This window comes from Seriola aureovittata, chromosome 7 (genome assembly GCF_021018895.1).
Source record: "Seriola aureovittata isolate HTS-2021-v1 ecotype China chromosome 7, ASM2101889v1, whole genome shotgun sequence".
In the NCBI taxonomy this organism is placed as follows: Eukaryota; Metazoa; Chordata; class Actinopteri; order Carangiformes; family Carangidae; genus Seriola; species Seriola aureovittata.
In genome coordinates this window covers 4455754-4483219 of record NC_079370.1, presented here as the reverse complement: position 1 = coordinate 4483219, position 27466 = coordinate 4455754, and the positions used below count along the sequence as shown (strand labels likewise).

General features: G+C 44.8%; 1 protein-coding gene across 12 annotated transcripts in view; it reads left to right on the top strand.

Annotated features, from left to right (window-relative positions):
- mef2d (myocyte enhancer factor 2d) overlaps nucleotides 1-27466 on the top strand; it is a 99240-nt gene that overhangs the window by 24031 nt on the left and 47743 nt on the right. For 11 of the 12 annotated variants that reach the window (XM_056380976.1, XM_056380977.1, XM_056380973.1 and 8 more), the window contains exons 2-3: nucleotides 17002-17418; nucleotides 26119-26322. In XM_056380976.1, the coding sequence (XP_056236951.1) occupies nucleotides 17365-17418; nucleotides 26119-26322 (258 nt within the window). In that variant the 5' untranslated portion in view covers nucleotides 17002-17364. Of the gene's footprint in view, nucleotides 1-3367; nucleotides 3634-17001; nucleotides 17419-26118; nucleotides 26323-27466 lie in introns of those variants that run through there. The other variant, XM_056380974.1, reaches the window with a different exon arrangement.

The window sequence follows — 27466 nt, the reverse complement described above, 5'->3', positions numbered from 1 at the left end:
CCAGAGAAAAGCTTTGTCATTTTTTTTTTTTTTTAATTTACCCCCCGTTCTCGGGAGGGAGGCAGATTTGCATAATCAGGGTATTCACTGTCAAACCCTTGAAAGCATATCATGTTTATTCACAAACCTATTAGTCATTTCGTACAAAGACAAAGTAGCAAATAAGCCCGTCTCCAACAAAACCTCTTGAGTTTCTCTTTGTGGCGGCACATCGCTCACGTGGCACAAAAACAAACCTTTTACCTTTTTTTCTACAAGAGTTCCCAAGTATTCTCCAGCTACACGGATGGATGTTTATCGCTGCGAGAGCTGCAGCTTATACGCTTGTGTGTTTCCTTTCAACATAAATACACTTGCCTCCGGGCAGAGGAGCTGCTTCCTCTCACCGCTCTCTGTTAAAGACGAGAGAATAGATATCCTTTTCTCTCTCTCTCTCTCTCTATCTCTCTCTCGGTGTTTGTGCCTCCCCCACCTCTCCCCGGTGCCGGATCACCCTCCACACGTAGCCAGCACCACACAGTCTTGGCCGGTGCTCCGCGTTTGTCTCAGGAAGAGCGGAGGTAGGCTCATAGATCCCCATTTTAGGCTGCGGGCCAACGCCGTGTGTTCAACATGGAGGGCCCACAGGCAGCCGCACGCACGCACGCACGCACGCACGGACGACAAATGTGGATGGCGAGCGAGCGGGGCGGGGAAGGGGGTGAAAACCTGGAGAAGGGGGCAGCGAGATAAGGCCGTCGCTGAGTGCTTGTGTTTGTTGTGGAAGTAATTGTGTCCTCGCTGCTCTGACATTGAGATTATTGTGTTTAGCAGTGTTGTATATTTTTCCCATCCATGGGCAGATTTCCTGCTCCAGATAGGCGGCGGGAGTTCATTTTTTTCACCCTCCCCTCACAAATTTATCCTTATAAGTTGCTGCTTCGGGACCAAATGGGCCCTTGGAATTTTTGCCCCTTGTTTAACCCGTTGAGCTCCGGGCACAGACACGCCCGCTGCGCTCATACATACATTCACTGCGTTGTGTGGAAACTCAATGACACAACTGTTTAGCAGACTCCCTGCCTCCCATTTCCCACACACCCCCCCACCACCACCCCCACCACCACAACCACCACCACCACCACCCCGGGCCCCCTCGGAGATTTCAAGGTCAGGAAAGGGCGAGGGCTGAGAATCATTCCTTGGGAAGCAGAGCCGCTGTCGCAAACGGTCACAGACAGAGAATCTCTCCTTTTACAGTCCTCGCCGCGGTCATCTTACTGCATCTCACCGAGCTCAGATCTGTGGGGGGGTGGGGGTGGGGGGTGTTTCCCACAGGTTTGGACGTAGCATCAGATCAGCGGCGGTCTTCATCCGAGCTGATTGGGGGAGGGGGGTCATTTTAAAATCAAGTGTAAAGAGTTTATTCGGAGTCCCAAACCAAATTACAGTGGGATGTTGCAGCTTTTAGAAACAGTACAAAAACATGAGATTGTGTCAGATGCAAGATTCCTTGTACAGAGACACAACACGGGGTCAACGTCACGCCCTGCACGTGGAAGATCGTGACCTTACATTATCCAAAGTGCGTTTGCGTGGTTGTGAAGTAGACGATGAATTTGTCACGGTGCTGTTGTAAAGCGTAGGGACGGAGATGCGGGAGATGCAAAAAGTAGTGGGACTGTGATATGTGTTTTACTGGAAAAATAAAAATAAAAATGATGATGTGATTTTTGTTCCCTCACATCTGGATGATATGATTTATAGGCTGCGGCGTCTCTGTGGATTTGGATTTTGCACTTGACCGTTCGATTATATTTCAAGTAATCATGCAGCCCCTCATTTGATATGAATCTCAAACCTTGATAACTTGTATACTGTGTGTGATAACGGCCACTGAGCAACCAGAGATTGTAGATAGAGTTAAAGCACTGACCTTGAATGAACTGGAAACATCACAAAGAGGCGTAATGATTTTATAGACTTGTTTTCAATGGAGCAGGCGGCATTAATTCACCAAGAAGAGAGCGATTTGACGGAGTCTGAAACTTTATTAGATCCTGCTTTGAGGCAATTTAAACCAATTTTTTAATATTTTTATATTCTGCAGCCCCCACTTTTTTAAAAACTAGATTTTTGTCCTTATTACTGAGGTCATTCTTATTGTTTTTGTCCTGTTATTAGATATTTTAATTTTTTTTTAAAAGAAGAAGAAGAACTCTCCGACAGCTGAGCATGCAAGTGTATGTGAGGTAGTGCAGTGTGTGTGTGTGTGTGTGTGTGTGTGTGTGTGTGTGTGTGGTGTGTGTGTGTGTGTGTGTGTGTAACAAAAGGTATGTGAGCAGCTGCCGTCCCACTGCCAGCAGCTCATGATCCAAATGTTAGATGTACACTCACATGTGCACGAGGGACAGATTGGTGTGCAGCAAGGATCTGACACACTCAGCTAACTAGGCAGCTACTGACACACACACACACACACACACACACACACACACACACACGCCCACACACACGTACCATCCAGTGTGTTTGCAAGCTTTAGCTCCTTGTCATTTACACACTTACAGCCGTTAGTTTCCATTCATTTCAGTACAATGAAAATCTGTTGGTGTAGTGAGTCAAAACTTGACTGAGTAGCGCTGCACCCAGTGATCATTAGTCATTACAGATAAATCTGTAGCGATTGTGATTATTCAGATTATGGTTGTTTTCTGTATGTGTTCTCTAAGGTGGCGTCTTCAAATTCTTTCGTTTTGACTAACAGTCCAAACCCCTGAAATAATCAGTTTACACTGAAATAAAAGAGAGAAAAAGCAACAAATATTAACAATTTGAGAAGCTGAAACCAGAGAAATGTTCGGTATTTTTGCTTAATGAATTATTATTAAGATGAGAGTTTGATTATTAAAATTGTTTAATACTAGATGGAATTTACAATTCAAGAAAGTTTCAGGAATCTGCAGATTTTCAAATCGCACAGAAAGAAATAAAAACCAATAAATTCAGATTCAGACAGATGTTATTGTCCATGAGGAGTAAGATAATAGAGAGATACATGGTTCATAAAATGATGTTAAGTTTACATGATTAGTAGTAAATGGGCTTAAATGAAAAAATAAAAACCCCCATAAAACAGTGGAATGTCCCTTTAAAGAGTCGATCAACAAGCACCTCAATTGCCAGCAGGGACACTGATGAATTGGTGGCAGTTGCTGAAGGCATATTAGGGCAAAGGGTGCCCTGGGAGGGGTTTGCTGGAGGGGGGGGGGGGGGTAGATGAGTGTACTGTGTGAGTGTTTGGAGTGTGTGTGTGTGTGTGTGTGGAGGGGGGGTGATGGTGGTGGTGTCCAGTGAGAAGGGTAATTTGGGGCGTCCAGAGTGAGGCGTTCCAGCAGTTGTCACTCCAGCAGTCGGTGGGAGAGTGGCACATGTGCTGCTCTGAGTTGGAGCCTGTTTCCCTCTGAGATCGGGGACTTTGGACTATCTCGGATATCGGATCTCGGATCTCGGATCTCGTACTCGGAGCTCTTCTTTTAAATTAACTGGCTTCAACCCAGAATCCAGACGCTTTTTTATTTATTTATTTATTTTTCTTCTTTGTTTGTGTCAGAGCGCTTCCACAACGACTCCTGGTATCTTTAATCTTTGACGGTAAGAGCAGCGACCGATCGAGACACTGCAGCTCTGAGTGTGTGTGTGTGTGTGTGTGTGTGTGTGCGCGTTTCCCCTGCCGTAATTGGTTTGAATTGACATGAATGCCGCTTTGCTTAAAACCATAATTACTCCAAGAGAAAATGTCACACATGGTGGTTGTTTTTTTTTGTTTTTTTTAAAGTGTCACGTTCACGTTCCCTCTCCTCCGCCTAAAGCCAACAGTTTGTTTGTTTGGTGTTTTTTTTTCCCAGAATTCTCCTCTTCTTGATTTTAAGTTTTCTGAAGTCACAGACATGTTTTTAGCTTTCTGTAATCAGCCCAGTGAGCTGTGAGTGGGGAGGGGGGGGGCGCCCCCGCTGGCGCCTCTGAGGACTTTACAAGGTAGATAGCAGAGGAGTGCGAGGTGACTTGCTGTGTGGCCTGTTCTCCGTCGTCAGCCGCCAAGCCGACACCTCTCTCTCCCCCCACCACCACCACCACCGGCCCCCGACATCAGCCGAGAGGGGAGGGGGAGGAGGGTGGGGAGGGGGCTGTTGTGAAGATTTACGGTTGATAGCTTGTGTTGTCGTGCAGCTCATAACATCACACCTGTTCCTTTTCTCTCCTGAATCGAAGGCTTACATGGCCATTTATGTGTGGAGTGAGTGCCCTTGACACCTGTTTAAAACCATGATGTTTACCTCACAAGCGCGCACAGATATAATACTCTGAAGATGCGTCGTCGATGCTTCACTTTGACCTTGGCGTCTTCTCTGCTCATATCTTGTTTTTTTTTGGGGGGGGGGGGTGGTTTGTTGTTTTTCTTTTTTTTCAAAGACAAGTCAGTCAAAGCAAAGGAAGGTAAATAACAGGAAGTTGTTTATCCGTGTTCAGTCGCCTGGAGGTATTCCTTTAGAGCTCAGGAGATAGCAGCCTTATCTTCTTCTCACATTAAAAAAAAAGGTCTGTCTGCCTCTGTATCACTCTCAAACTATGTCAGACATGGTGACATGAATCCTCCATGTGCCACGGCTCGGTAGGAGCTATCGCTTCATTTAGAGATGTTGAGGTATCGACAGAAAATGAGTCTTTCCTTGGGGCGAGTCGTCGCGGCCGTAATATCATTCCACACGCCTGTTTCTACGAGTTTATGGGCTCAGAGGAAGAGCGGCCGGAGCGGCGGGTCTCCAAGCAGCTGCTCGACACTTGTTTTGAGGGGTGTCTTGACAACAAAGCCTCGCTGGCTCGGGCCTCCTGTGGCCAGATTGAAAGATGCCTCTCTGAGCTGAGGGAGCTCGTGCCTCTAAACGACCACATGTGTAAACAGTCGGGACACAGTGGGTTCACTTCAGACCTGTTGTCTTCAGGGAGGGTTAATCTGCTGAAAGGACTGCAGTTCACTGTGTGTGTGTGTGTGTGTGTGTGTGTGTGTGTGTGCGCGCCAGACTCTAAGCTGTGTGTTTATTATTATTGAGAGCCTTCAGCATACTTGTGGTGCCCACATCTCACAGTTAATGATGGATAAATCTCACAAAACATTTTGTGGCTCCCGCTATAAATAGGCAGGTGTTATTGTGCTTGAAACAACAGCATTCCTCCTCCCACTCACCTGCATGGAGACAAACCTGATAGTACTCCTGATAAACGGCGTGGCAGCCGCTCGTCTGGCCCCCGTTGCGCGAGGATTCTCATTGATGAGAACGCGTCCGACTGGTGTCGTCAAACTTTTCATATGCGCACGGAGCCCGGGGCGTGCGCGCCCTCTGCGTCCTCGGGTGTCACACTGATGTCATCTGTGTTTTTTGACCCGAGGGCGTTTGTTTCTCCGTTGCAGACTTTTTGTTGTTGTGGCATGGCGGATTCGAGACGAGGGGAAAAGCCGTGAGGGAGGAAACCCTGCAAAACTGTCTGAGAAAGCTTCCTCTACATCTGAGGAGGTGCTTTCCAAAACACTGATGAGACAGATTATAGAGATTATAAATAACCTGATGACAAGACAAACAAGTGTTGAGGAGTTACAGTAAATACAGAGCGACTCAGTTTTATTGAATTGTGTTTATATAAGTTCCAGTGTTACCTGGAGCTCAGCGAGGTAGCGTCGACTCTATTAGTCAGAAAAAGATAGACTCTATTAAGAAGTTAATTAGTTTACGGCTGCATCTTATTATTGTTTTCATCATTGATTTTATCTGGCAGTTACTTTTTTCAATTAGTTATCTAATTGTTTATTCCATTAAATGTTGAAAAATGTCAATCACAAGAGTCCCAGAGCTTAATTAGTCATCTTGAAATGTCTTGTTTTGACCGACCAACAGTCGATAACTTGACGATCTTCAGTTTACAGTGACATGAAACGCAGCAAATCCTCACATGAAAAACACTATGAGCAGTAATTGCTCATCGTAAATGGTTAAAATGATTATTGATGATTGTGAAAACAGTCGAGGGTCTAATTGTTTTGGCGCTAGATTAGTTAATTGACAGTTAAGTACCAACAGCCTTCAGTGTACATTTAAAAAAAAAAAATCAATGTATTTTTTTTTGGCTGCTTCACGTCTCGCTCTCTCTCCCTAAGAGCTCCACTGCTGAAAAGATCAGCCGATCGATGGCAAATGAATCAATAACAATACAGGTGACTGTAGAGGTGATTTATCAAGAGACACTGACTCTCAGATTCGAGGATTTTGCAGATTTTTCTCTGTTTTTACGTCCCTGTTGATTGATTATCTGTTGGTTTAAAGACTTCACCTTGGATCCTGAGAACGGTTTTTTATCATTTTATTACATTTTTAGAAACAAAACCAACTGACTAATTGTGCGAGTTCTCGACGGATGAGTCTATAATGTCAGTAATAATCAGCTGCTGCAGAGAAGAGCGCACTCGCAGAGTTTTTTTTTTTTTTCCTGGAACAAACGCAACAAAAACAATGTGAAGACGTTGCCTTGGGCTCTGAGCACTCTAAGAACTATTTTCACCTTTAGCAGCAGGGATATCCTGATCAAGATATCCTGACACACCTTCTCTCTCAATCACTGGAAGTCCCGATCAAAGTGGAGACATGCTCTTAATCTATTTTAGCTGCTACCAACCCTTCACAATGAACCCACAGCCCAGATACCGATCATTAAGGTCAGTTTGAGACATGCTGATTTAATTGATAATGAAAAAAATAATGGCTGCAGCCTTTTAAATACATTCCTCCACACCACGTTTGGCAGGTGAACGGCGGCGGCGCCAACGAACTCGTAAACACGACTGTGAGATCTCTGGCTCTCGTTGTTCCTGTGGCTCCTTCAATCACCTCGCACCTCGCGGGGATGGGCGCGCCTCTCCGGTGTGTGTGTGTGTGTGTGTGTGTGTGTGTGTGTGTGTGTGTGTGAAGTGCGTTTTACATTCAGCAGTGATGTAACCTGACAGGTCCGACCACAATGTCCACGCCGGTGCTGCGACGAGTCAACAACAAACCACACTGAGAGTATTGTGAGACGAGCCAACAAAGTCGTCTCTGCTTCACACGCTGCCTGAGCTGCTGGACAAAAAGGCATCATTGTGTGTGTGTGTGTGTGTGTGTGTGTGTGTGTGTGTGCTCAGATGTACGTACATAGGTGTATTATGGGTATTTTTTGCTGCATTCATGCCAGAGGCTGTGAGCGCACACACAGTACATCAGTGACAGTTAGGGCGCCCTGTGCTACGTGCGTGGGTGTGTGTTTTTCTTTGTGTATGTGTGTGTGTGTGTACTTGTTTGTTTTTATGTGTGTGTGTGTGTGTACGTGCTGCGGTATTGACAGCGGCCCGGCAGCGCGGGCGTGATTCACGAGCCGAGAGCCACACATCTCTTCACCCCACCCCCCCACCCCCTCCCATCCCATCCCATCCCCCAAACCACCACCTCAGAAGTGCTGCCCTTGCACTGCATCAGCCCTCCCCTCTCTCCCCCACCTCTCCAAAGTCTCACCCATGATTGGTTAAGAGGAGGAGTGGGGGTGGGGGTAGTGGGGGGGGGGGGTGGATCATATTCCACTGCCAGGGTTGGCAGCGTCGACACACACAGGCACAATAACAGTCACCGGCCAGACTTCAGATACAAGGCCAGCAGCTCCATCCACCTCCTCCCTCCCTCCCCTCCCCTCCTCCACCACAGTGTGACTCCACCTGCTGATGCTTCCACCGCAGAAATCCGCCATCGGGTTTTGTTGATGTAGCAGAGATGCATGCTGGGTGACTGAAGCCCGAGTGTGGCGGGAGCCGTGTCCAATGGTTGCCCGGGAACATGAGGCAACAGGCTGTAAATATCACACAGCTGGTGCTGGCAGAACACCCTCAAGGTTGGGCCGCAAACCGAGCCTCGGCAGGTCAGCTGAGGGAATTCAGGGGCCCAGTCGAACGCCAACACCCCCCCCCCCCCCCCCCCCCCCCCCCCCCCAAAAGCCCACCCAGCCCTCCAACCTCGACCCCATCGGCAGTTCTATCTGCGCTCCAAACATCAGATTCCACCCCCCCTCTTTAAAACCTGATTCATGTTTACAGTGTATCTCGATGCCGGGGAGTTGTGTATGAACCTTGGCATTAATGCCTTTGTGATGACAGTAGCTCTGCGTGCAGATACGTCCAGCTTAAAGAGGACCTCCAGATATGTGGTATTGCACTTTCATGAAGGGCAGGGGGGGGGGGGGGGGGGGGACTCATACGAGACAGAAAAGGAAATCGAAATGAAAGCAGCAGAGGCCGAGATACCCGAGATCGCAGGTTTGTGAGTGGATGGAAGATTACTGAGGGCGAGTTGTTTCAGGTACTGGTGAGGAAATCATCCAGAAAGTCCAGTTTGAGGAATACGAAGCAGAAGATAGCAGTTCATCATATTACGGGACAGGATTTTACACCTCTGGAAATTATCTCACCTTTATCTCACAAGGTAAAAAGTAGAAATACAGCCTCGGGTTTTACAAGAATGTGCAGCGCCTTGCACTTCACAATAACACGACCCTTATAAAGGATTTGCAAATGGTTTATAATAAGGTTATTTATTCGGTTGCTAACACTTTATAAATCATAAATAAACAAGTTATAACACAATTTTCATACATGCAGGCTCACTACTTGGCAAGATCAAGTTAATGCTTACTACTCATTAGTCTTACTAATGAGTTACCACCATTTAAGTCTCCTTTTTACTAGTTACAAATGTTAGTAACACGAAGATGGATGGAGGTAGAATCAACTCGGCGAACGGCAGGTCACAGATTCCTCAGAGTGTGAATCTGGTTATTCGATATCATCATGTGATCTGCCATAATCTGATCTGCCTAGTGAAACTTTTTGACCATTAAGATGCTGACGGTCGTTAATTGCTAGTAACTGAACAAACGTGATGAAGCAGCAGCTGCAAACGCTGAATGATGGAAAAGAGAAATAGATGAGAGACTGAACACTACAGACATATGTGGGCTCACTATTTGGCAAGCAACAGGTCACTGTTGCCCTTTTTTTAAATCTCTGTTATAACAGCTTTTAAATGATTTATAAACTGTTAACAAGCTAATTAATGAACTAGTTTTAAGCCATTCATAAATCTTCAATCAGGGGAGTCTTATTGTGAAGTGGTATCAAGGAAGTTTAGCCTGAAAGTGCTGTTTCCTGTCTGGATGTGACCTTTAGCGGCGAACACGGGCCTAGTTCCAAAAAGACACTTGATCCTACATAATGCAAGAGCATCATCTCATTAGACACCTCCCTTCAGCCTGGTTAACGCCCACATCCGTCAGACTTCATATCCACAGGCTTTCTCCAGTGTGATGTGTGGGTGAAGGCCTGTGGTGTGTGGTGCAGCTAACGTGTGCAGATCGGCGTCACCGGAGAAATGTGGCACTGAGGGGTGCGGGGCTCAGGACGCCACAGCCTCAGACACCTGCTGATCTGACCCTGCGTGATTCCCACTCGCTCATCATCTCGCGTTTGGTTCATAACGTCAGCGGACACTGAGTGATGAATGAATATCGGTGAGATATTGATCCTCCCGGACTTCAAACCGAGGGACAGATCAGTCATTTTGATAGCCGCGCTGCAGAGGTCGTGACTCCAGCAGCTCCACACCCTCTATATTGAAACCCGAAGCGCCCCAGTCGTCCGCACATCTCGAGGTGACTCCTGTGATATTCTGCCAATACAGCACACTAACTGATATGAGCCTTATTTTTTTTTTCTTCATACATTTCATCAACACTTAACATCATTTGTAAAGATGTCATGACACACAACCTTCTGCTATTTGCTGGACACCATCATCCAGCGTGCCTCAGAGTACCGTGGGTATTTTTAGCGCCGACTGATGTGGCTCCAAAGTCAATAACAAAAAAAAAGCCTGCATGGACTCCTCTCCTTTAAGCTGCACTATTGGCAATATTTTTCTATGCATCCATTTTTAATTAACTTGGACACTGACTGTGAGCAATTCTTTGCCTTCAAGAAACGACAAAACAGAACTTGTGAAGCAGCGGGGGAGGCGAGCGTTGGGGAAACGGGAGTCTAGAGCGGGAGAGTTTGATACGTCTTACAGAAACTATCTGCTACAGCTCAGATTCAAATTTGATTTATATCAAATTTCATTGTTTAAGTTACCAGTTACACAAGAATTAAAATATGTGAGTATTTATCAACAGTAGTATGAATAAGAGCTACATTTCCTCACCTTTTGGCCTTTTCAGCGTTAGCCGAGAGCCGAATGACCCCAAAATGCTAACTGCCAATATCAACATTAGTAAACAATGTAGGCCGGTGATTCATTGGGGCGAATTTAAGATGGATGCACTTTTCCACTGAAATGCTACTAATTGTGCGTCTCAGTTCAGGGTCAGTATAATTTGTCTCAGTCTGGCATTTTCAACATCTCTAATGGAAGCATTTTCTTGCAAATAAATCTCGTTATTGCTTCACTTGTTTCCTTTTGACCGGATGAGCACAAGGAGAGTGTGATTTTTTTTAGAAGAGGTTTGCGAGCGCTAATGTAGCTGCTTGAGAGTTACCTGGAGATTGTTTTATGATGGCTTTATCTGTTTGGTTTTTTTTAGTTTTTAACGCGGCCTGTATCTGGAGCTTTGTGTCTTTACCGGCTGTTGAAATTCACTGGCATTCATCACTGTTGGCAGAAGCGATTCCTCTGCACATCGGCAGCCTTTGCCGCCTCGCTCCACCCATGAAGAACCAGATTAGTCCAGGTTGGTGTAATCACAGTTCGGGGGGCTGGTGCAGACGGTACAGTGGGGGGTGGGGGCGGGGGGGGGTCTGCAGTGGAGCTGGTTGCGGTCAGGCTTGGCAGATGTTGGTGCTGAGTGGGAAAAGTGATGGATTTCTCAGCAGCGCTCTGGCACGGCTCCAGCAGCTGAGAACCATCTTCACCGCCACCCCCCCACCCCCCCCCCACCCCCTTACACCCTCCCTCCCCTGTAGCTAGCAGCCCCCTGCCACTGACTGTTATCTCTCTGCTCCAGGCTGCTCTGCTACCACTTAACACACCAGGACAGTAAAGGATGGACATGCAGGAAGACACACACACACACACACACACACAACAGCACAAACAGATAACACACACTTAGGCCTGACCAATATATTGATGCATCACTGTTGTATTGGATCTCTTAAATGACCGGAAATGATTTTAGCACGATGGGCATCTGTGTGCCCTCGACCAGAGGGTTTCAAACTGCGAGGCTCAGCTCCCTGGGGGGGAGGGGGAGTGTCATGATGCCCGTCGTCAGTAAATGTTCATAAATCTGCTTAGAAATCATAGAGGGGGGAAAAAAAACGGAGCACAGTTGATCGGGGGGTTAGAAACCTTGAAATTTCATTTTTCAATTTCAGATTTTGTTCTGTTCTAATTATCACCTGTATCTGACCCAAATATTCCAACACACCAGTCTCCTGCTGCATTCTTTTGGAACTGTAAAATCTAACAAGACCATAAAGGTGTAAGCTCTAACTCTAATTAGCTTTAAAGGTCCCACCCAGTCTAAACGTCTCTGTCCGTGTGTAGTGTGATTATAGATCAGGTCTAGGTTATATATTAATACTGTGAAAGTATCAAAGCCTCAGTCCACAGAGAAATGCACACAGCCTGTATTCAGAAACTGAGCCTTAAAACCAGCCGTCAGGACTTCTGCGACTTTGTGATGTCACAACAAAGCAGTCACCAAGCTCCGCCCACCTGGACCCACCATCCAAACCTTGCAGGATTTGGTATCTCTGAGTGTTTTTACCTGAAATCTGCTATATTTTTATTGGATCACTCAGAAAACAGTCAGCCAATCAGAAGAGAGGCTCAGAGCCTCCTCTCTTCTGATTGGCTCACCGACCTGTTGTTACTAGAGCTCCAGAGAGAAGCCTGAGAGACGAGATGTAAAACTATACTGAGATGGTTTTTGGTTCTTAAAACCACAAGTATATCTTCTTATGGATCAACACTTCAAAATGAAAGTTTGAAAAGTTTAAAATATGGGAGCTTTTAAACTTGTATGTTATGTATATAATTTTTGCAATATTCTTTAGGAAAAGTGTGAAATATGGACAGACAGCTTCCTTTCTATTCAAAGAAAAATTCAGAGTACCTAAAGATAAGACAAGCGAGGCTAAATGATGCAATGAAAACTAAACTATCTGCACTTGGCTGCTGACAGTATCGCAAAAGCAACCTGTAATGACATTAATCCTTCAAGCTTAAAGGAAGGTTGAAAAGATAATGTGAAAATTGTCCACGCCAAAGACATTTTCTGTTAATGCAACATTTGACAAACTTTACACGACAGCAGCCCACACTGCTACGAGATCGTGGGTTTAAAGAGGAAAAAAAAAAAAAGAGTCAAATCAGGAAGGACGTCGTTCAAAGATCCAGTTCAGTCACTTAAAACCAACAGAAGAGGGGAGGTTCAAAACATGGAGACGTTGCCGAAATTGGAATAATTAATAAAACATGCAAGTTGCCCAGTTTATTCCGAGAAAATAACTTTAAATGCAGCCGTTAGGAGGTCAAAGAGCAGCATTTTACATGCATTAAATACATAAAGAGTGGACTTTAATTGCACAGCTTCCAGCGTCTACACAAGATTAATGAGGAAAAAGGCTCACTCTCGTTTCAGCCTGGGAAAGGATCTCTGCAAGGGTCCTGCTAACAACCCGCTCTTTAGATCTTAAGATCTCAAGAAGGGAGTGAAAGAGGTCTCGCTGACGCTCTTTAGTCACCACTCTTTAACTCTGCAACAGTCCGTCAAGGACTGAACGCAATCACTGTGTTGTGTGTCTCGTTAAGAGGTGACAACAAGTATTTTTGTGGATGCAGCGATGCCTTATGCAGTGATTTAAAGAAAGCGCAGGTGTTACCTTTGAGAGTGCATGTAAGTGTGTTTGTTTGTTTGTCTGTGTGTCATGACTCAGTCACAGCCCCCGCGCTGCCCCTCCCCCCCTCCCTCCTGACACACTCAGCCTGTGGCAGACACGTTGGTGGCGATGTATCAGTAATATGGAGGGCAGCGGTAGCCTCGAGGACGGCAAGGCAGGTTGTCAGGAGGAAGGTCAGCAGTTCACAAACCCTCGACCGGCTGGGAAAATCTGGGTGACGTGCCCTTTAGCAAGTCACTTAACCCCTGATCGCCCAAGGGGAGCTCCTTATTGTCAAGACTGTAGAAAACTGCAGTTGCACTCGGAAGCTCTTCCTGCAGAAACTGAAAACATCCCTGCAAACTTCTCCTGATGAATTCATGTTAAAATCTGAATAATGCCCTCGCAGCTCACGGCCTTCCTCCCACATCGCTGCAATAGGAGATTGAAGCTTTGCGATGCTTAATGGCCGCACCAACAGATGTCAGGGATAATGATGCGATGCAACGTTTTTCTAACTGTTCTTTTATAGACTAATCTTTGTTGCAGGCTGCCCCGTGGCTACGACCTGATGTGCCCTCTCTAAAGCTTAGTGGACACATTAGTACAGTAATAGAGTTTCTGCTTCTTTTTTATACCATTTCTAATGCAGTGATTCTGTTTCTGCTGGTTCTACGCTGTTATCCCTTTTGAATAACATCTTTTTAAAACAATATGTGCGATTAATCTTTCTCATTTAGTGCTTGAAATTATTGTAACAGTACATTGAAGGCTTTTTTTTTCTTTTATTATCTTCATACAAATGTGCATGAAAACATCTCGCATTAGAAGAAGAGGCATCACAGATCTTTATCAACGGGATATCAAGGAATGATTAAGTTTTGATCAAATCTTGACAGCCGTTATATTCAAGCGTCTGCGACTTAACATCTGTGGAAATGTTTCAACGTTTGTGCAATTTCCTCAAAAGCTCTGACTTCCTTTTACTCCAGTTTGTGCTTTCATGTCCAAACTCCCTGGTAGGAAATGTAAAAGACGAGCTTGTCATTGGCCCCTTTCTTTATGTTTTGTAGGCGTTCCCCAGGGTCCTAATCTGGGTCTGCTGTAGATTTCTAATTATCGGCGTTTATCTTTCCATTGTCCAGAGCCTCTCTTGTCACTCTGGCCTGCTCAGCGAGGCAGCAGACACACTCCAGGCCCTCCACTCTCCCATGTGAGAGCAGAGATTCTGCCTGACATCAGACATGGGAAGCGAGCTCCAGCAGCATGAAGGGTAAAAGGTCGAGACTTGACCACCCCGGGCAGATAAAGCAGCCTTTTCATGTGTGATCAGCCCACAGCCTAAAGACAAAATCCTTCAGTGCTCTGCCTTTGAACTTCACCACAAGTGGAGCGAGTCCTGCGCTCGCTCGCTCGTTCTCTCTGGCTAATAAAGAGCTGTGAGAGAGTACAAACACAAACCATGTTGTTATTTAGTTAAGACATGTTCACTGACACCTCTTCACTCGTGTGATTTGGAAGCCGAAAGATTGAATGTCCGACATATCAGCAGCACTCTTCTCTTTTCAAGAGGTACGCTAATGAGGTGATACAGGTAGAATTCATTATCCGGAGGAGCTGATCTCTCTCTCGCTCTCTCTCTCTCTCTCTCTCTTTAAAATCTGTGCCATTCACAAGGGAGGAGATGCAGATGAAGAGAAGAGAAACTGAGGAGTTAAAGATGGATTAAAAAAAAAAAAAAAAAAAGATTGTGCTGAAGGGGCTGGAACCAAATATTAGAGCGATGTTGCCAACAGTTTGTACATTCAGTTCCTGCAGCTCGCTGTGGATTTTCCATGTAGAAACACAGCTCAGGAAGCCTCCAGTTCTTCATCAAGCCATTTTACAAAACAATTATGACACTCATAACACCCTCTTTCTTCCAACACCCTCCCTTCCTCTCCCTCCCTCCCTCCCTCCACTCTCCTCCATCAGTGCATAATTCATAAGCAACTCATTGCCAAAGCTAAGTCAATTGCATCCACACTAAGCGAGTCTGTGTAGCGCCCACAGCAGCACAAAAGGGACTGTCAGTCCCATGACGGACTGTTTCACATTCTTTGTTTCATAAGAATGGATGTAAATAGAGGGCGTTCTTCTGCCGCCGCTCTCCCAGGTAGAGGGAATGCAAACAATGCTGGAGAGCTGGTGTGGCGTCTCTCTGTACTCGTGGCTTTCCAGATGCTTCAGCTCTGTAATGCTGCCACTTGGCTCCTACTGTCCTACGTGTGTGTGTGTGTGTGTGTGTGTGTGTTCTGTGCTGTGTGTGCAGACTGTCTGTATGTATATATAGAATGCTATTTTTAAAGCTGAACCACAAATAGTAGTAACGGGGCCTAAAACGGTCCTCGCCTCTGTTGCCATTCCTGAGCTGCTGCCGCCTTCTCATTCATTCATGAGTTTGCATGAATTTGCAGAAACACTCTCTCCCCCTCGCTCTCTCTCTCTCTCTCTCTCTCTCTCCCTCCCTCTCTCTCTCTCTCTCTCCCTCGCCCTCTCTCTCTCTCTCTGCTTTGGCCCCTTTTTGAAATTTGTAATTCATTAGGTGCCCATCCTCTGTTTTTGATCGGGCACCGCAGCGTATCGCGGACCACCCTTATTTCATGGTTAGTTAGATGCACGGCTGAATTAGACACACATTTTCACGCCCTTTATCTTTCTCTGTGTCACGGGGAATTAGGCCGGTGTTCACTTTAAGTAATAAGGCCATAATGTCATTACAGGACGCCAAAGAGCGCAGGAGGGCCTGTCCTTAAATGCTGAGGGGGAAACCTGCTCACTCATACCTGCTCTGCTCACATGTCGGGCGTCTATCCTGAGAGTTTGGAAAACCTGAACATTAAAAAGTATTCGGATATTTTGTGAAGCTGAATGTGGAATAATTTTCCGTCAGGGCTGGGCGATTGATGTAGTTTTATTTTTCCATTATGATGTTGTCTTCTGCCGATTGTGAAAACAAGATAATCGAGATAAAACGATTATTGAGCCGCATTCTGTTACACAAAAAATTCCCCCCCCACCCACTTCCTCGTTACGACTGAGCGTTCGTTGGCAACATATGTGTCATCTTGAGCAGGAATATGGATTATGTTCACTAATGTTACAACCTTGTTGATCTCATTTAATTTCATCGAATTTGTTTGTATAATTTTTTATATTATACATTTAATTGTTTATATTTAGATATTATATATATATTTTTATTTGTATTTCAAGTTTCACTGTTGAATAGACCATTTTTTTAAAAGTTCAATAACTGCGTGGCGTTTCCAAAGTCAACGGGCAATCGTGTTAAACAATAGTGATCTCAATATTGATCAAAACAATAATGATTATGATTTTTGCCATAATCGAGCGGCCCTAATTTCCATACTAGCGTCGACTGCCCCGCTGTCCGTCCACTGTCAACACACATGATGTGGAACTCAGACTAAGACCTGCTTCCTGTCATGAAGCGAGTTCGGAGCAGGACGGTGTTTGGAAAAGGAAAATATGCCGGATCCACAGACTCTGCGACTCCTCTCGCTCTCCTCTCCTCTCCGCTCTGTTCTGCTTTCGATTGGGGGATTCACATTCGGCGTGTCAGGCGGGCCCCGGCCGGGCAGCCGGTTGCCGCGGGCGACCAGCAGATCAGTGATGTGGCGGTGATGCCTCTAATGAAGCTGACACAGCACAGCCTCCCTCCTCGCCGGGGCCCCCGAGGGCCTCCTGCTCTGCATGTAGCACCACAAACACTCCCCACCCCCCACCCTCCACCCCCTTCATGCTTCAGCCCAATGTGCTCCTGATTCGATGGCGCCTCAGATGCATTGCTGCATCATTTATTCTCTCGTACATGAGCGGTCAAGGCAAAGGCAGTGTTTGTAGTAGCTAAAGTGGGTCACGGTATACAAACAAAGCCTCTCTCCCCCCTTTTCAGAGTTCCTCTCTCTTCCCCCCCCCACAGTCTGATGAATGCCTCTTGTGTTGTTTTCCAGGAGCTGCCCAGCTGAGGTGAAGGGGAGGGCAGAGGATCCCAGTCCAGCCTGAGTGTGGATGACCTGCCACCGGAAACAGGACCATGATCTGAAGAGGGCGCTGCAAACCGAACCCCATTCTTCCTCTCCTCCTTCTCCCTCTTTTTTTTTTTCTTTTCTTTTCTTTTCTTTTTTTTTTTTTTTTGTAAATCCACGAGGTGACAGCCTCCTCCTCGCTCGACCGCTTCACACAGAGTCAGCGTGCGCGGAGAGGACAAACTGAGAGACATCAGGAGGAGGAAGACACACACACACACAACGACTGTCATCCGTGACCTCTGACCTCGACACTTCCTCCGCTCCTCCCACCGCCACACCGGAAACATGGGGAGGAAAAAGATTCAGATTCAGAGGATCACAGACGAACGCAACAGACAGGTTAGTGCCAATGAAGGAGGCGGACCGTGTCTGAATGTCTAATGACTTCCTGCCTCAGGTAGCAGCTGCATCACTGATCAGGTTAGAGCTTCCCACAGCAACAATAACACAGAAACAAGGAAAAACACATAAACGGGGGGATGGGGGGGTAATAATAACAAGTGTAGATTCTTCCACTCACGACACGAGGGACCACTGGAGGGAAAAACAAACATTTCGTGGGAATAATTCTACACTAGTGATGGATGAGGAGGAATGTGATGCAGAGTGAGTCGGCTAAAGACCCCAAATAGATCCTGATGTGTTTGTGTAAACATGAGGAAAATCCGAGTCAGACCTTCTGCTGAATTAACGTTATGTGAAGTGAAAAAATGATAAAGAAAAGAGTGAGAAGGAAACTTCAGATACAGCAGTCCAGTAGTGAATTCTCCCTTCGTGAAGGTTGTGATGTCCAGTTATTGATGAGGTGTTGATTCAGTCGTTTTTTGAGGGTGGAGATTGTGGTGCTGTTTAACTGTGTTTCTATTATTTTGTACCACCCCATTTATACCAATGATTCAACAGCAGCACAAACTGCATCCTCTAAGTCTGAACATCATAACCCTTCATGATGGTTTCACTGCAGGACTGCTGTATTAGACTGTGTTAGGTGTACCTAATAAACTGGCTGCTGAGTGCATTTATATGATTATTATAAGAAATTTAAGTTGTTTAAAGTCATTATTCCAAGCTAATTGTCATTTAAAACTAATTAGTTATTTATAATGTTTATCTTATTATTAGAAGTTTTGTTTTATTCATACAGAAAGTCAAAAGTTTCTCTGATGAAATGCAGAACAGTAGATCATGTTTATGTCCATATTCCCTGATATAACATGTTCCACATCATGATAGTCGCTGCATGTGAAACTGGATCTGTAGTTGATGCAGGAGGTTAATGGCGGCAGAAAACTTACAGCACAGGGTTTGATATATAGATCCACAGACCGCCGCAACAGTGGACGTGATGTACGTATTGAAGTGAACTAACTGCCTGATGTTCACTTAATGATATGGAGCGGCGATGGGAAAGTTCACCTTGCCTCATTACTGTGTAATTACTTCCCTAACGTTGCCTTGAAGTTTTCTTAATCTCCACTGAATACACAACTATAAATGCAGCTTAAACATACACACACACACACACACACACACACACACACACACACACACAGACACACACACAGTGTTTGTTACCATGCAGCAGAATATCTACATTTTGTCTCTTCTTTTTGGGCCTAAAACTCTCGGTTTAATCGCGGACATGTCCGTTCTGCAGCAGTAAACGACACAGTTATTCACTTTTAATAATATTTGACAGACTTGAGCCACGTTTTCCTTCCCCGTTCGTCCCGCTCAGGGTTGAGAAATGATCGTTCCCACTCCCCTGGGACCGAATTCCATTGTGGTGACAGAAAACTTTCAACTCGTGCGATAACAGATTCCCACAGGGGTCCTCTCTGTTTTCACATGTCCCATGTAGCATGAACAACATGGTGGCTGTTCTCTCACCGCCGCCACAACAGGACAATATAATAGCATCGTCTTTTTTATGAGGCTCATATGACTCCGCAGAGCCATCATGGGGTTTCTCAGAATGCCCCACTCCCACCCCCCAACCCCCCCTCCATACTGCCTACAGTGAAAAAGAGCAAGAAAAGTATGATACCCCCCCCTCTCTCCACACTCCTCAAAACAGCCTCAGTCCCTTTGGTTACATCAGTGGCATTGTCAGAGAGGATGAAAGGGTAAATGATCCATCTAAAATGAGTCAACTGGTAAATGGGCTTCGCTCCATTGAGCAGATTGAGTAATGGATTTGACGTGCCCACCTTCAAAAGCAGAGAGAGAGAGAGAGAGAGAGAGAGAGGGAAAAACAAGACGGTGGGGGGAGGGGGGGGGGGGGGGGGGGGACAAGGTGTCTGGCTGAATAAGACCTGAGCAGAGTGAGAGCGAGGTGGCCGGAGGCTTTTGGAAAATCATCCCCGGTTTTCTCCTCATCAATCTTAGCAGGTTGCATTTCCATAAAGGAGAGGAAGCAGCGCCTGCAGGAGGGAGGGGGTCAGGGAAGTATGATGGCTTGTTATTCATCAGTGCACAATTGGACATAAAGAAGAAGAGGGGGGGAGGACTTGGGGGTGGGGGGGTGAAGCTATTTCTGGTTGGACAGGCTCTAATGGAGCCAGCGTTTGTATCAAGTGTCAAACAGTTTGTCGATAAGGTGATGTGCTCTGTGGTAAAAACATGGTCACCGTGTCAGAATCACAGATCGCTCATTGATCGCGATCAGGTGATTAACAAGCAGCGAACCGATCGGGGGGGGCGATGACATGAGGGCGCTCACGCTGAACCAAAACTTTGCACTGCCTCTGTTTTCTGTGAGAAACTGGATGTTGTGCTGTGTTGGAAGTGGAACACAGTATTAAGCTGGTAAAGAAATAAGTGTTTTTTTGTTTTGTGTGTGTGTTTTTTTACACGCTCGCTCTGTGTTGCTGCGGCTAATGAACAGTGCAGCTCCTTGAAAAGAAATCAAATGAATTTTTGGAGTACATGCAGCCCGTCACCCTCCTACGTGTTGATTCAGAGATGCTGCCATAAGCTCCGCAAAATAAACAGCGTTCAGAGTGTGGGCCCCGGCTGGAAACATGACAGCAGCACAAAAAAAAAAAAAAAATATTATTTTTTTTACAGAGACAAAAAAGACACATGAGAAAGAAGAGTGAACATGACTTGAAGTGTTGGGCTGATTCGATTTGGATTTTTTGTTTTTGGACGGAGGGTCGACTTTTCATTGGCTTGTTTCAGCAGGAAGAGGTCAGAGAAGCTGTGCAGCATCCAGGAAGTGCACTGAATAGAGTATGAGGAGATATTTTGGTTGCTGTTCAGCTGGAGAGGTCAAGGCTTCGATGGATATTAAACTCCTGGTTGAATCATCAGTACTAAAGCTTTAGAACAGTTTTCTGGTTCTTTGTTAAAATAGATAAATAAATAAAGAGTCACAGAGGTTAAAGTTCACTTTCACACAACACAAACATCAAGCAGAGGCTTAAAGATTGACTTTATAGAAAGCTGACAGAGTTCACGTTCAGATTCTGGATCAGTTTTTGGATGAATTCTGTAACTACTGTGCAGCGATTTGTTCCCACCTGCAACAACAGCAGCAGTGTGTCTAAATAAAGACATGAAAGTCCCAAAATATTTTTTTTTAAAAACAGTATTTTTCTGAAACAATATTCAGTGAGTTAGCAAAGCATGTAACAGAATTTAAAGCCTGGTGATTGGATGTTTCTTACTCAAAAATGCACCTTGGGAGTTGTAGTTTTTATGTACACTCTCAATCAACGATCCAGATATTCACGTCTATTCAAGCTCTGGAAGCTTCAAAATATCTTTACTGTAACTTCATAAAGCAACAAAACAGTGAAGCATCTCCCTGAGTCACGTAGTGCAGAAAATAAACTAAAATTGAATATAATCAAATATACAATGATTAAAATATAAAAATAGCTGGCACATATTTACACGCAGTTGTCAGTGAGTGAAACGCTCCAAATGTGAGTTACAGAGTCATGGGACTTTTTATTTTTGAAACCCGAGACGCCTGAAATAACCTCTCACTCAAATGTGTTGAGGATTTAGAGGGGAAAAAAAAAAAAATCTTACTGTCACTTTGAAACTGTATCTTGCTGCTATGGTTCAACAAATCAGCAGATAAAATGTAGATGCATCACAAAACATAGAAAAATAAGGTTAAAAATGTGGGTTACGTTACACAGCAGCGTTTTTATCTGTGATGATAACCGATACCGAAGAGCTGCGTGGTGACGATCCGTATCTTGTTTTAACCGTTCAGACCTGATTGTGTGACTGTAAGCAAGCAAGTGAAAGTTTCCTCATCCATCTGCCACACAATCACAACCCTGCCAAGACGCACACACACACACACACACACACACACACACAACACACACACACACACACACACACACAAATGAAACCACTCGCCCCCTTTCTTTCTTTCTTCCTCTCCTCACTGAGGATGTCTTATTCTTCAGTTGCCATTGGTTACCTGGCAGTTCTGCTGTTAATGTCAATTACCTCCAGCTTGTTTATCCTTTGTGGGAAACGGCGGGATCGAAACTCGGACCCACAGTCTCGGCCACGCTGACGACTTTTCTCTAAGAAAAGGAGGAAGAAGGATAAACCGGGGGGGGGGGGGGGGGGGGGGGTTCTGTTGGGATGTCTGGACTCGCTGTGGTTGTGCTCTGCACTCGTGGATGACCTTATAATTTGTAAGGAGAGCAGTTCTTCATCACCAACCCCTCTTGTCATCCTGTACAGCTGTAATTTCCTCCCTTTCCAACATCGCCACATAATTTATCTGCTCATTCTGTGTGTGTGAGTGTCTGTGTGTGTGTGTGAGTGAGAGAGAGAGAGATGGGAGGGGGAGATATGTAGATAAGCATTGAGATAAAGATGGAGAGAGAGGGAGATGAAGGGAGGTAAGATGATGGTAGCAGAGTGTGATGAGGTGGGAAATGGGGGGCGGAGGGGAGGCAGGGGGGGAGGAGGGGAGTCGGTTGCCCATGGATACGACCCCGATATAATTTGATTTGTGGCAGCAGGAAGCAATGAGTGAGCGAGCGCGAGAGGAGGGGAGGGAGGATGTGGAAAAAAAGCAACGGAGAGAGGAAGAGAGGAAGAGAAAACGAGGGCGAGAAAATAAGAGACGAAGGAAGGAGGAGAGAGAGAGAGAGAAGGAGGGATGAGAGAGGCTTAGACATGTCGGGCGCCTTAGCAAAAAGGATCAAGAGATATGAGAGATGGAGTGATCGTGGGAGAGAAAGATGGAGAGAGTCTCACATGGCTGCTTTTCTTGCTTTCATCCTCTGTGTCTCTATCTTATCACCACCTCTCTATCTTTTTCCTCTCTTTCTTTACTTATTCAATTTATCGCAATTACATCCAGGAAATACACTGTGTATCAGTGCAGGTAAACCCCGGAGGCAAAATCGATGTATCATTAGTACATTGATTTGCAGTAACAGTAACAGTATAATTATCATAAACAGAAGAGCCGTAAAGACTGTCTGCATCCACCTGGGCTGTTTTTTACTTTCAGGTGGAATCTGATCTTTACTGGCAGGAAAATAAAAGTGAATGAAGTTGTTAAATCACAGGTGCATTTATATAGCTCTTTATAACTTTTAGCACTTGAATATTGTTTAGGGTTTCTCCTCTGCTCTACATTTCACATGATTTCAAGAGATCAGCTGGTAAAATATAAAACATTAGCTGTGTAAACAGTTGCACAGTCAGATCTAACACTGCCGTTAGTGTGTCAATAATTAAGACAATTCCTCTACAAAGAGTAGCCCAGTGGATCAGCTGTTAAATTAAAATTACTGACCTTTTTTTAAATTATATTATATATTTCTGAGGTGGTTTTTTTGTGTTAAGTAACAAGCAGTTGACTGTGAGCTGAGACAGGAAGTCACAAAGTACTGAAAGATGGACGAGCTGTGCTGACAAGACAACAAGAAAAATAAAGAGTTATGCTGTTCTTAAACTTTGCAAACATTTACTGCAAACACCTTTACGTTAAGCTTTTAGCTCAGGTTTGGTCTCCACCGTCTCTTGGCTTCAAATATTTGTCTCTTTAGCTGCTAAATGTTTCCACATTAGCAGCTAGAGAGAAAAATGATTTGATTCAATGTTGGTGCTAACAAGGCTAACAGTCTACAGCCATGCCAACGGCTGTGTGAGGCTCAGATTAGCATGCTAACATGCTCACACTGACAATGCTAACGTGCCGATGTTTAACAGGTAATATTTACCATCTAACTTTAAGGTGTTAGCATGCTAACATTTGCTGATTAGCATTAAACACGAAGTACAGCTACGGCTGATGGGGATGTTAGTTTTGCAGGTATTTGGTCTTAAATGAAAGAATTGGGTAACTTGAAATTTAAGTCAGAAGATAACCAGAGTAATTTGGGCTCATCCTCTGGGGATGTTGAACATCTGTAGAAAATGTTACTTCTGGCTGTCCACAAGTTATTTCGCTCAAAACGTCACATGTTGAACCTAGTGGTGGCGCTAGAGGGACGGTCAGATTAGAGTCCATTTTCCTCAGTGAATCTGACTTTACAGTCTCCAAATATAAAAACTAACCCACTCTGTTCCAACAGAAACTAATGAGGTTTTAAGGAAACACAGTCTAACAGAGAGCAGGTCTTGGGTTACATGAAAGAATGCTGCACTTCGGGGCCACGTCCCCCCCTAACGTGATGTCACAGTGGGTGTGTTAGGCTTTTACGTCAGATGGAAAATGTGTTGATGTCACTCATGGAGCGAGCCCCAAAGAGCAGCGTGCCTCGAACACCTTCAGTTAATACCTGTCTCTCCATCTGTGAACACTTTTACTTTCCATTTCCCTTCATATCAGACAGCAGATATTGTAGCAGTACCTGAAGCTTTTCCCTTCTTTCTCTTCTCTTAATCTTTCTCTCCTCTTGTGTGTGTGTGTGTGTTTGTGTTTGTGCAATCCTGTGTGTTTAATCCAAACAAAGCCAAATCTCCCCGGATTGTAAATACCAGTTGGTTATAGCAGGGAAGCGCTTCTAAAGCCAACCAACAGACAGCGAGGGACCGTGTGCTTCAGCAACACTCCCAGCTCTGTTCTGCTTGTTCTCGACTGAGGGTGGCTCGTACAAGAGTGTGTGTGTGTGTGTGTGTGTGTGTGTGTGTGTGTGTGTGTGTTGTGTGTGTGTGTGGTGTGTGTGTGTGTGTGTGTGTGTGTGTGTGTGAGGGAAAGAGAGAAATAATGTGTGACAGAAGGAGAGTGCGGAAAAGAGAGCGGGAGAGAGTGTGTGACATAGGAGAGCATGGAAAAGAGCATAACAGAGTGTGAAAATGACGAGGAGAGTGAATGTGACGGAGAGAGGAGTGTGTGTGTGTGTGTGTGTGTGTGTGCGCACACGCGCATAATGCAAACTGAGTACTCTCAACAGAGCATATTAAGACACTCTGTCTGAAAGTCTGTTTCTGAATAATGTCTCTATCTTGTATGTTCAACACACTGTGCTTTCACACAATCAATCCTATTTCTGTTCCAAAGTTTTAAAGCTCCATTTTTCCTCTTCTTCTGTGTTTTATTTGAAGTGTTGATCCATAAGAAGATATATTTGTGGTTTTAAGAACCAAAAACCATCTCAGTGTAGTTTTACATCTCCTCTCTCAGGCTTCTCTCTGGAGCTCTAGTAACAACAGGTCGGTGAGCCAATCAGAAGAGAGGAGACTCTGAGCCTCTCTTCTGATTGGCAGACTGTTTTCTGAGTGATCCAATAAAAATATAACAGATTTCAGGTAAAAACACTCAGAGAAACCAAATCCTGTAAAGGTTTGGATGGTGGGTCTAGGTGGGCGGGGCTTGGTGGCTGCTTTGTTGTGACATCACAAAGTTCCAGAAGTCCTGACGGCTGGTTTTAAGACTCAGTTTCTGAATACAGGCTGTGTGCATTTCTCTGTGGACTGAAGCTTTGGTACTTTCACAGTATTAATATAGAACCTAGACCTGATCTATAATCACACTACACATGGACAGAGACCTTTAGACTATATGGGACCTTTAATACACGACTATAAAACATTATCTAAAGGTAATCAATTATTAAAAGATTAAATTATACTTCATGTTTAACTGAGGCTAAAGTGGTTCCAATGTGTCTTGCTGAAGCCTTTTTGCTTCCTTGATAAGATGGAGAATCACCGAGAGGTTGACGACGAGACTTCAGGTCGTCACTGCTCCTGAAATGCAAAGAAATAGTCCGGGCAAATTTTCATCATTTGCAAAGTCCACGTCTGCAGAATTTGACTCCCAGCACATATGTGAACATGTCCGCCTACGACACCAAATGTTGTATGAAAAAGCCTCGTGTCCACTGTCCACCCTGCTGCCAGTGTCCATGAGGAGCTTAACTGAAGCTGATTGGGTTAATAGCATTTTGAGACCCTTAATCAAGTAGTTCTAATTTATTAAGTGTCTTGACTTGGCGGCGTGCTCATCTGACGGCAGGAGCAGAAACACACGTCACAGTAGTAATCTTTATTTATAGAGCAGCCATGTCACAAACTTCAAAACAAGCAGCTGTACTGAAACACAAACGTGGGCCTTCACAGAGAGGCGGGGGCAACAGAGAGTTTGGCGTCTTTTGTGGCCACACATGTTTGTGAAAAGACTTAATGTGTAGCTGAAGTGTCTGTTTATTTTTAACTGGGCTTATGTGGTTTAGTTTGGAGGGTAAATTTGGTGGGAGATCAAGATGGTTATCAGTCAGTCACTTCTAAACGTCTGCAGCTCGTCCATTTGTTCATTTTCACACTCTGAAGTCTCTGTGAGGAATTTTGTATTTTTTATTTCTTTTTGGTCCCCGGGAAACAGCTCTCACAATAAATATCTGTAATCCCTGGCATGTCCTCGGGGCCCAGGTCCAGTTTTGGACAGATAATAATTTTCTAATATCCCAGAAATTAGTATCAACATCTTGAAATCTGGCAGGATCAGGCAGATTTTGAAAAGTAAATGAGTTAAGATCGCAAACTTTTTCATGCGTAAAAGCTCTGTTAACTCTATATTTCTCCTCCGTCTCGCTCCACCAGGTGACGTTCACCAAGCGGAAGTTCGGCCTGATGAAGAAGGCGTACGAGCTGAGCGTCCTGTGCGACTGCGAGATCGCCCTCATCATCTTCAACCACTCCAACAAGCTGTTCCAGTACGCCAGCACCGACATGGACAAGGTCCTGCTCAAGTACACAGAGTACAACGAGCCGCACGAGAGCCGGACCAACGCCGACATCATCGAGGTAAAGCGCGGGAGGGGGGGACGCAATGGGTGAAACAACAGGAAACAGCTGTGTCTTTCTTTACGATCCAAAGCAGATGATTGTGTCTAAATGCTGATTAATTCTAATGAACGCTTAATTTTCTGTCACACATTCTCCACGCTGTGTCTGAATGTCGAAGAAGCAGTTCTTCTGTTCGTCCTGGTCTTTGTTGGTGCGTACGACCAGGACTTGGTACTAAAATAAGAGTTTATTTTCCCCAGTGGAATCATTAAGATTTAATCTGAACTAATCTAATCTAGTTCTCTCCAGACTCATGCAGACTTAATTAAGTCCAGTCCACTTTATCAAAGCCAGTCCAGCTCATTGCAGTCCAGTCTGTTGAAGTGACTGGACATCCTGCGTCAGTGTCTTTGGTCCAGGATGGTCTGAAGTTGAGTCTTGCAGGTTTATCTTTTTTATTTTCTTTGTGATTTTTACCCAGATGTTTTAAAAAGAGCTGGTTGGATGAAATGAAATTATGATGAAAGATTTTTTGAATTATTTATTCACTTTTTTGCGTTAGATCGGATGATTCATACCACTCTCATCTGTGAACGCTAACTAGGGAGGTGGAGTTTATTAGCTTAGCTTAGCTTAGCATTAAGACTGGAAACATGGGCGAGCTTTGTCCAAAGTTTTCAGCCCAGGTGCACATTTGAAGTTCACTCATTAACACGTTATATCTCATTTGTCGTTGTTAGCTTTGGACAGAGCCATGCTAGCTGTTAACCCCTGTTTCCAGTGTCTATGCTAAGCTAAGCTAACCATCTACTGACTGTAGCTTCGTATCTAACACCACCTTCAGGCTCGAGTGTGGTATCAATCTTCTCGTCTGACTTTCAGCAAGAAAGTGCAAAACTGATTATCCCAAAATGTTGAACTGTTCCTTTAAAACTGTTAAAAATCATTCATTCATCTGATTTTTCTACTATTGATTTTATTTTTTTTCATGACTGTTCTTTTATTTATTTATGTAAACAAATAAATTCTTGGGTTTTACGCACTAAGGTTTAACCCATTTCATTTTAAATCCAGTGTAGACCTGGCTACTGTAGTCCAGTCCAGTCCAGTCCAGTCCAGTCCAGTGCAGTTCACTCTAGTCCAGTCAGCTTTAGTCCAGTTT